Source organism: Actinia tenebrosa, unplaced genomic scaffold (genome assembly GCF_029948245.1).
Source record: "Actinia tenebrosa isolate PJP-AT-01 unplaced genomic scaffold, QUT_ActTen_1.0 PGA_scaffold7__59_contigs__length_16204524, whole genome shotgun sequence".
Lineage (NCBI taxonomy): Eukaryota > Metazoa > Cnidaria > Anthozoa > Actiniaria > Actiniidae > Actinia > Actinia tenebrosa.
The window spans coordinates 11,823,212-11,833,297 of record NW_028292584.1 but is presented as its reverse complement, the minus strand read 5'-3'; the positions used below and the strand labels follow the sequence as shown (position 1 = coordinate 11,833,297).

The 10,086-nt window shown below is 38.3% G+C and overlaps 1 protein-coding gene across 2 annotated transcripts; it reads right to left on the bottom strand.

Annotated features, from left to right (window-relative positions):
- Positions 1–2,569: 2,569 nt before the first annotated feature.
- On the bottom strand, positions 2,570–5,477 carry LOC148905626 (limbic system-associated membrane protein-like). 2 transcript variants are annotated; one of them, XM_089040513.1, is made up of 5 exons: positions 5,151–5,477; positions 4,296–4,676; positions 3,756–4,031; positions 3,100–3,384; positions 2,570–2,743 (listed from the first exon to the last, which is right to left on the bottom strand). In XM_089040513.1, exons 1-5 carry the CDS (start codon positions 5,461–5,463, stop codon positions 2,709–2,711), a joined length of 1,290 nt encoding a protein of 429 aa, XP_088896639.1. In that variant the 5' UTR covers positions 5,464–5,477; the 3' UTR covers positions 2,570–2,708. The 2 variants fall into 2 exon arrangements, with proteins under 2 accessions (XP_088896639.1, XP_088896638.1); XM_089040512.1 differs by lacking the exon at positions 2,570–2,743 and having other exon boundaries at positions 2,822–3,384.
- Between the last annotated feature and the right edge of the window lie 4,609 nt (positions 5,478–10,086).

Below are 10,086 nucleotides of genomic sequence, written 5' to 3'. Positions count from 1 at the left end.
CCATTTCCTGATGGCTTCTCTTCTCTTTAAAGTTAACTTACCGCCACGAGAGGAATCCTCAAAGAACTCTCTAACCAGCTTTCCTACGCAGTTACCAGGATGGCGCATTGGTTTAAGTTTTTTAACATCTGGCTTCTTGATATCGTAAGCAGCATAAATAACTACGGTAACTGGATATGCAACTTCGTAGAACAGCATGTCGATGCCCACCAGCGCTCCAGGTCTCGTATCCTTGCTTAAAACAAACAGGTTCTGCTTACCAGACGCCCGTATTGGATTACGCCCCTTTTCTATTATCCACTCACCGTCTAAATACTTTATAAACGTCAACTCCAAACGGTAGTCGCCTTCAGGCATTAAGTCGATTATCCTTCCTGCTCTTTCCTCGTCCATCGTCTCGTCTGTATCTCCCTCCATAAACGTTGTGAAGGCAAAGTCCGCATCAGGGCGATCCAACACCTGAGTCCTGAGCTTGCGCACAGTCTTGTTTCGAATGCTTTTGATGGCGTCCATCTATATCTAAGGAATATCTTAACCTCCGTTTGCGGTACCCAACACAGCAGTAGTAAGGAACTTCTCGCGAAAGCAAACAGTGTAACGCACCTACTTCACACGGGTTATTTCCATGCCGCCAAAAAGTTTCCCATAGACGCTAACGCGGGTAATTCCCGTGAAAATGACATAGGTTCCTGGGGACTTCGCGAGTCCACCTTACTGCTGCTCTGGAAGAATCCGCGCACGCAAAGGAAGCCACTTTGGATTTTCGATCACTTCATAATCAGCAGAATGACAAGGTACATGCTACGCATTAAGCTGTAGCAGATAAACCCTATAGCTACCATGTGTTAATATGTGTTGGCGTTCTTCACCTTATTCTACAATTTTCATGCCATTGGTTAAAAAGCAATCCAGATATATCATATGTACATATACAGGTCTCTAGTAGTGACGTCTGACTATCTTGCCTTGTATTTCCTCATTACTCAATTTTTAATGTCTTCATATTTGACGTGTAGTCTTTGGTAAACTGGCAAAGAAGTGCCTAAGTGAAGCTGTTCGTAACTGCTTTGCTGGTGAGTGCCAAACGTTTGGAAGCCTTTTGTGCGGTGCTGCTCGCGGCAGGTGGGATCAAGATGCTCGTAGTTCTGTAGTGATGACATCTTGACAGAGTTACTCAGTAAGTTCTGCGTAATGCCCTTGGGCTGCTTCGTCTGTATTCGTCATCGATTCTGATTGGACTGCAGTTGGTGGTTCAGAATTGATGTTACCAAAAATGATTTGCCCTGCATCTGTACTGTCGTTGTTATAGAAAAATTCAGCAGCGTTGGATGTTTTGTTTGGTCTTTTAGTCTGTGGAAATCTTTTACCTAGCGCGATATAAGCAACAAGAACAATAATCTTAGTCAGCAAATTCATTCTTTATTGACAAAAAATTTACTCAGAACAATGTCTAGCTATCACCTTTGATTCAGTCATTGAAACAATCAATTGGCTAATCAATCCGTCACATTGACGAAGAGGAATATCTGGGTCTGCCCCAAAAGACAAAGCTTCCTTAACCTTACATGTTCACCGTTAAATCTTCAACTTCTCTTTGCTATATTATTATTCACAAACATAAACTAGGTTTATTTAATTACATACTCACTTTTGCAGAGGAGTAATAAAAGGAAGACATTGATTAGAAAAGATACCGCCGATAATGGTAGCAACACAATACTGGCAGTTGATCCTGATATTATAATCAACAAAATGGAAAATTATATATTTGCATAGAAAGAAAGTGTGGAATTAAATAAGTAAGGAAGAAAAAGGGAAGGGCCAAGCGAAACAAAATAGAAAAAGAAAAAAGAAATAAAATAAAAAGGAAGAAAAAAGTAAACTGAAAACAACAACCTCGACAAAAAGAAAGCCGGTGCTTAACTGTAAAACTCACCAACAAAATTAGCAGGGTTGTTATTCTTTTTCTCACGCTTCTTCTTCTTCTGTTCTGTTAGCTTGCAAGGACCTGGCAAAAACGTGTGATTTCTACGTCGAGAACTGTGCTACGACAGCTGCCAAAAATAAATCTCAAATAGATATCTTGAACTGACAATGACCCAATCTATCCTAATTTCCGTACAACGATATCAACTTATGTCCACTACTTCTTGCATTTCATGTCAGCAGTATCGTTCAAGTGCATTAAAATAACTATTATGAATATCGCGCGTTCTAATTATGATTGGTTGGGAGCGCATGCTTTATGAGAGTCACCTGCACCATGTTTATCCAAAATAGTTGTTATAGGAAATGAATATGTTTTTTGAATTTACCTCGCGTTCTATTGATACTTATCAATACCCTGATGATGGAGAATTATCTCCGAAAGCTTGGTTAAGAATAAAGTTACCCTAATAGACTGATTTGTCATATTTTTTGTGGTGTATGTTTAAATCATTGAATATTTTCAATAACACTCACAGTATTTGGTGACTGTAACATTGTGCCAAGCGATTCCATATCTGTTCTTAGCCAGACAGCTATATATACCAAAGTCCAAAGTATTGGGTTTTAATAATCTTAACGTGCTCGTTCCCGGATAATAGGAGGTTCCATTCACACGGATCTTGCCATTCAACCCGTACCACGTAACATTTGGTACTGGTACACCTCTTGCGACGCAGCGTAGGTAGATTGTATCACGAGACCATGAAACGTTGTGTTTGCTAGTTTGACAGTATTTCATCTATTTCTGGTTTGTCTAAATGTATAAAAAGTATATTGTTTTGTCTTTTATGCCTTACGCGCGCGTCTAAAATTAATTCTAAACTAAATAAACTTTGTTGTGTGTTTTTTTTTTTTTTTTTGCATTTGCAAAGCATCCCCGTCTACCTTCACTATATAATCCTGCATAAAGTGGATGTAAAAGAACCCACTGAAGACGCTGATGTGGTGACCATCCTCAGTGCCGTTCATACACTGCAGTAGCCATACCTTTGTATCAGAGCGAGACGGACGGTGAGCTTGCAATGATAGAGACGTGAATAATATTGTCCAAAGAAGATGACATATAAAAACATCAGTGTCTAAACCTGCAAACTTTGCGTTTGTACTTACACATTACTTTAATAAAAACATTCGCTAATCCCAAAATACCATCTCTCTTGTCATAAGCCTGGCACTGGTACTTTCCTTGTTGACGTCGAGAAATATTCCGAATGGCCAGTGTGCCGCTGTTAACTTCAACACTTCCCAACTTTAGGGACTCGTGTGTGGGTACATGTACCCACGTGACATTTTCAAGCCATAATGGACTTATTGCACAGGTGATATTCATTTCTTCTCCTTCAACTATCTGTGCTCCACCATTCGTATCAAGAAGTGTGGAAGAATGTTCAAAATCTTCAGAGAATGAAAGCCATATGTCATAAGAGATAAATAATATGTTATTCATTAATTGCACGCACGGTTGAAATAACACTCATAAACGTTTTTTGCTGATTTATGTATTATAATCAACACGCTTTTTGTTAATGTGATGTTAAAAGGAAATACTATCTTAGTTGACGAAGAATTAATGAAAATTAACAATTTGCATTTGATTAAAGTGGCTTAATACCACTAATGTGTAGCGAGAATATACAGTGGCGATGGGCAAAGGCGAAAGCAATGGCGATGTCGAACGTGATGTCGCAATGACGATGACGATACCAAAGACGATGACGATGACATTGACAAACAAATATAAGCAACTTGGTTACAGCGTTACTTACAAATCACAAAAATATTGATCTTTGAGGTCACTGGAGGCTCAATTGGATTGTTAGTTGCCTGGCATTCATAAGTACCACCTTCGTTTCTCTCGATTTCCATGAATTTTAAGAAACTCAAGCCTACTGTTTCAGAGACCTCAAGCCTTTTTTGGGGTGATATTTTCATCCAGGTCACATGAGGTACTGGGGAAGCATTTGCACTGCAACTGATGTTTAAAGAAGAGCCTTCTTGTATTATCTTTGTCGCCAATGCAGATAACAATACCTTTGGGTGATCTAGCCAAAAATAGGTACATTGTTAGAAGTGTTGGATTTTATTCGGCTGATAAAAGTCTTTGAATTTCATGATCTTCTTCAAATAGTGTTCAAACACTGGCTACAACGTGAGATCAACCCGAGAGCAATTATATTAAAAATTTTACGATGAGCATGCTTGTGAGCTTAAACATCCGGCACAAGAAAGGAAATCAAAAGCGTTCAGTGACGCAATGCGCATACCATCAGAGTTGGTGCAAACGGTAGAGAGCTAGTACTAATTACCTGTCACAACCAGCGTAGATGTACTGTTTATTGAAAGTTCTCTTCTTAACCTCAACATGCAGCCATATATCCCATTATCAGCTTCAGTTACATTCGAGATGATCAGAGTAGCAGGCTGCTCGATTCTGACTCGAGTAGGATTCAACAATCTTGCTGGACATGTTGTCGTATTTATGACCGCTGACGATGACGGATCTTTCTTTACCGTCGCTATGGTAACCCATTGATTGTTTTGGTCAACATAGGCCCACATGGGTGATTCTGGCGGATAGAACTCGATATTCTGGTTATCGTAAGTGTAGTTCCATTCAAATCGCGCTGCTTTACCCTTTGCCACAAACAAAGTACTCGAGGGCATTTTAGTAAAACGAGCCATTTTATCTGACAACAGATATGTATTAAGCATAAGTAGTAAGCTTGGAATTTACCGCCAGGTTGATCGTTTTTTTCTATTGATCCATCAATCGATCTATTTATCAATCAGATCATTACTGTGCGGAAACACAAACCTGGACCACTTGAACAAATTAAATTAAGATCAAAATCACTCATAAAATCTGTTTTTTCTCAGATATTCAGGCTTCGTTGCTTGCTCCTGCTTGTTTAGAGTTTGACTTTAGCTTGACTCCTTTGTTTTCACTTTATATCATGATTGTATATATAACTTTCTTCAAGTGTGGTCCCAGTTATGGTGTGTCCGCACAGCAATTGATTCATTTATCACCTCATTCAACCTGCCTTGATTCCCTCTACATGCATATGTTTAATCCAATCAGTCGATTATGAAACAAGTTCCAAATCCATCATTTATTGAACCTGCTCATTCAGAAAAGAATCGCATTTGTTACAATTTACCTGTAACTATAAGTTCCACTTTGTTAGTGATTGAAGGGGATATTCTTAGCACCAAAGATATTCCATACCATCCGTTGTCATTCTTTGTGACGTTAGAAATCACCAAAGTAGCGACTGACTCTTTACTAATGCGAACTGTAGGATACAACAGCCTTGTTGGACATGTTCGTCGACTTAACGTCCACTTCCAACCATGCAGCCCATCATCAACTGCTATGAACGACTTAGTACCATCAGTGTTATAATAGTACCAGACTGGCGAAGAGACGTAAAATTCAAAGTCCATGTTCTTGTCACCGACAGTGTAATTCATGACGCTGAAGTTAGCCGGACATTCAGCCGGACATTCGCAGAGGTCAAGTTAGATATTAATAGGTGCTACCAAAATTCTCCTGATTTATATATTGATTTTAAAATACTCCATTTCGGTGAGGAATCCAACATGCTTTCTTTCTAAAAAAATCTAATAGCATAATTTTTAATGGTTTTGGCTCCGCATTATAGCAGCGCGCGACACTTAGAAAAAGTTTAGCATCTCACTCGAATAACAACTATTTAAATTTTAATAACTTCTGTACGATTCAACCGAATTCCTAGAAAATCATGCAACGGACTATCACTACACCACTTAGCCCAGTGCAAAGGTTTTTAGAAATTTTTTGAGATTTTTTCTCATGTTTTTGATGCCCTCAATTCAAAAGGTTTTTCACTTAACGCCGAATTCAAACTTGAATAACTCTTCGCCGGATGTTCCATTTTCACTTGTTTTTCCTTCACTACACGCTACAGCGAAAAAAGACCCCAGTGCAAGATATTTTGCAGGCTATAAACATGTCGAAAATGCTCGAAAAAAGACTCCGAACTTGGTTCGTTCAGCAAATGACATCCGACACTTCAACTCACACGAAGTCCACTTCAGACACGCTCGCCTAATTCCAAGTTTAATAACTTCTCTACGGTTCAACTTAAACACCCGAAAATAAATAACCAAACGCTCACTACACCACTTAGCCCAGTGCAAAGGCTTTTAGAATTTTTCCGAGATTTTTTCTTATGTTTTTGATGCCCTCAATTCAAAAGGTTTTTCACTTAACGCCGAATTCAAACTTGAATAACTCTTCGCCGGATGTTCCATTTTCACTTGTTTTTCCTTCACTACACGCTACAGCGAAAAAAGACCCCAGTGCAAGATATTTGCAGGCTATAAACATGTCGAAAATGCTCGAAAAAAGACTCCGAACTTGGTTCGTTCAGCAAATGACATCCGACACTTCAACTCACGCGAAGTCCACTTCAGACACGCTCGCCTAATTCCAAGTGTAATAACTTCTCTACGGTTCAACTAAAACACCCGAAAATCAATAACCAAACGCTCACTACACCACTTAGCCCAGTGCAAAGGCTTTTAGAATTTTTCCGAGATTTTTTCTTATGTTTTTGATGCCCTCAATTCAAAAGGTTTTTCACTTAACGCCGTTAAGCTCGCGATCTGCAACGCGTTGTCATATGATTGTTGAACAAAGAAAGATAGAGTACACGAGAAGAAGCTATAATATGCCTTTTCGCATATAAAAGGCATACACTGTTCGCCGTAGACCTACAGAAAGGTGTTACGCATTTTCGAAACAGGTCGATCCGCGAACTCAAAAGGAATCTGAACTCAATTGATTTAATGTAACTCACCTGACGTCGCTGAAAAGTTTTAAGCTTCAGTAAGCACAGAAAAAGGACGAAAAGGCAAGTTTGCGTCAAGGAGAAGACAGATACGAGGTGAAAATGGAATTAAACTTCCTATTTAAGCTTATTTTTCTGAATGAATGAATGTTATTTATTTACACCACATCCAGATATGCTTATTGCATTTTACAGATAATAATAGAAAAAAAAGAAGGTGTTAGGTTACCTTAAGTAATCAAACAACTAATCAAGTCAGGTAGCTTATTCACAAATATTACATTAAAAAGATAAATAACTTGGGTCTATTTTCACACATGCTAATAATACATTTATAATGACAAAAAAGAAGAAAGGCATAATAATTAGGTGAAAATAACAAAAGAAATAATATCATCACAGGCTAATATTGGACTGGAAACGTTTTAGCAAGATTCTTTTTAAATATTTTTTTAGAGGAGCAGGATTTTATTTGTTGAATGTTATCTGAATGTTATCACTGTGATAAATATGTTGTTGAAAGCGGTATTTCCGTACATCAGAGATCGTACTAGTATCACTATAATAGAACAAGAGCTTGTGTCGCTCACACTGATGATGTCTTTGTTTAATGACTTGATCTTGATGGGGAAATAAAACTTCCCGGCTATGACATCGTCAGGAAAGATAGAAAACGTGATGGCGGAGGAGTTTGTGTTTATCTCCGTAGCTCTATTAATTATCAAATCAGAAATGAATTAGTTCCTGACGGTGTTGAGGCCGTATGCCTAGAAATTTGCAAACCAAATAGCAACCCTTTTATAGTCACTGTTATTTATCGACCTGAATCCCCGATTGAGTATTTCAATAGCTTCGAACAATTAATCAAATCAGTGGATGATGAGGACAAAGAACATATTCTGCTAGGGGACCTAAATTGCTGTTTCCTAACGAAAAGACCAACAGATAATTGTACCAAAAAGCTCAAGTCATTATATGAAGCTTACCAACTTTCTCAGTTGATAAAAGAACCCACGCGCATTACAATTAATTCAAAAAGTCTAATTGACCATTTTGTTACTTCATCTACTGAGAAAATCAACTCATCAGGGGTCATTCACATAGGTCCCAGTGACCATAGTTTGATTTTTGGTATACGGAAAATAAATCCTCATAGAAGCTCGCATGGAAAAGCGAAAACTGTAGAAGTGCGCAACATGAAAAATTCCAATCAACTAAGCTTTGTTCAGGATCTTACCTCTCAACCATGGGAACAAATCGTTTTGTGTTCTAACACGAACGAAATGTGGGCTTTGTGGAAGCATTTATTTTTAGGTGTGTTAGATAAACATGCCCCAATTCAGTCTAAAAGGAAAAAAGCCTTCAGCGTCCCATGGTTGACAAGTGAAATAAAGGGATTAATTCTAGAGAGGGAAAAAGCTAAACGCAAGGCAATGATAACAAAGCTGTGTGATGACTGGGGATCATACAAAGCCCTTAGGAACAGTGTTACCATTGCCTTGCGTCAGACAAAAACAAGTTATTATCGCAATAAGATCTCGAGTGAAAATAATGATCCCAAAAAGGCTTGGAAAACAATCAATAGTTTGCTTGGGCGAACACAAGAAAACACCATTGTGAATGAACTTAAGATTGATGACCAAATTCTTAACTCTCCTGAGGATATATCAGAAGCTTTCAATTCATATTTTTCTAAAATTGGTCCAAATCTAGCAAGCACAATGGCAAGTCCCGGCATAACTTTTGAACACTTTATCAAGCCTTGTAATTCAAAGATGTCACGTTTTAAACTCGTTTCAGATGCAAAAGTATTGAAACTCCTGAACAGCCTTTCAAATTCAAAAGCCACTGGCTTAGATAAAATATCTGGCAAAATATTGAAAATAGCAGCCTGTACGATTTTTCCTTCACTAACTCACATTTTCAATAGTGTCCTAATTTCAAGTTGTTTTCCAGATGAGTGGAAAATGGCCAGAGTCCTGCCTCTTTTCAAAAAGGGCTCAAAAAATATGCCGGACAACTATAGGCCTATTTCAATTTTGCCAGTTATTAGTAAAATAATGGAAAAAATTATTTATGAACAACTTTACGATCACTTCACTGAAAATAAAATACTTTCAAAGCTTCAATTTGGATTTCGCAGACAACATTCCACTGCTTCTGCTTTACTAGAGAGCACAAACAGCTGGTACATCAATATGGATAGAAAACAATTTAATTTGGTTGTGATCTTGGACTTGAAGAAGGCATTTGATACCGTGGACCATGGAGTTCTTCTTCAAAAACTTGAACTTTATGGTATCACTGGAAATGCCCTGTCACAAATAAAATCATACTTATCAAATCGTAAGCAAAAATGCCAGCTTAGTGGTGTAATGTCGTCTGAGTGCCAAATTACATGCGGTATTCCACAAGGATCCATTCTCGGCCCACTCTTCGTCCTGATATACATTAATGATCTGCCAGAGTGTTTGAGGTGGGCAACTTCTCGAATGTTTGCCGATGACACAAACCTTACAACATCTGGGGAGACATTACCGGAAGTGGAGTTGGCCATGAATGATGACCTGGAACATTTGAAAGATTGGTTGTTAGCAAACAAACTTAGTCTAAATGTGGCAAAGACCGAATTCTTATTAATTGGCTCCCATCACAAGCTTAGAAACATTCCCTATCAGCCCTCTATCCATATCAGTGATAAGAACCTAAAGCGGGTTCATCATAGTAGGGTTCTTGGGGTCGAAATAGATGAATATTTAAATTGGGACCAGCACATAGACAATGTTGCTGTTAAAGTAAGCTGTGCAATAGGGGCCATGAAAAGAATTCGGGACTATGTTGATCAGGATACTTTAGTTTCTATTTATAATTCAATAGTTTATCCCCACTTTAATTACTGTAGCGAAGTGTGGGATACCCTCGGCCAAGGGAATTCAAAAAGACTCCAAAAGCTCCAGAATAGAGCATCAAGGGTAATTACGAGAACATCAAATGACACCCCCGCCACTGAAGCTTTACATGCTTTAGGCTGGGTCTCTTTAGAGTCCCAGAGGGGAAAAAACAAAGCTAAGCAAATGTTTAAAGTGTTAAATAATATGGCCCCAAGCTGCCTTTCTGAACTTTTCGTCAAAAAAGAAACAATCACAAATTATAACCTTAGAGGGTCCTCCACTTCGCTACAGTTACCATTCCCTAAAACGGAATACATGAAAAAAAGCTTTAGTTATGATGGGGCTAAGCTTTGGAATTCACTAACTGAGGA

What these genes read in the sequence shown, in the direction of transcription:
- LOC148905626 (XM_089040512.1), bottom strand. Translation starts at nt 5,463, where the DNA reads ATGAATTACACTGTCGGTGACAAGAACATGGACTTTGAATTTTACGTC. An exon ending in AGTGGAACTTATAGTTACAG is followed by an intron (nt 4,677 to 5,150) that starts GTAAATTGTAAC and finishes ATCTGTTGTCAG; the next exon opens with ATAAAATGGCTCGTTTTACT. An exon ending in GATCAATATTTTTGTGATTT is followed by an intron (nt 3,385 to 3,755) that starts GTAAGTAACGCT and finishes CATTCTCTGAAG; the next exon opens with ATTTTGAACATTCTTCCACA.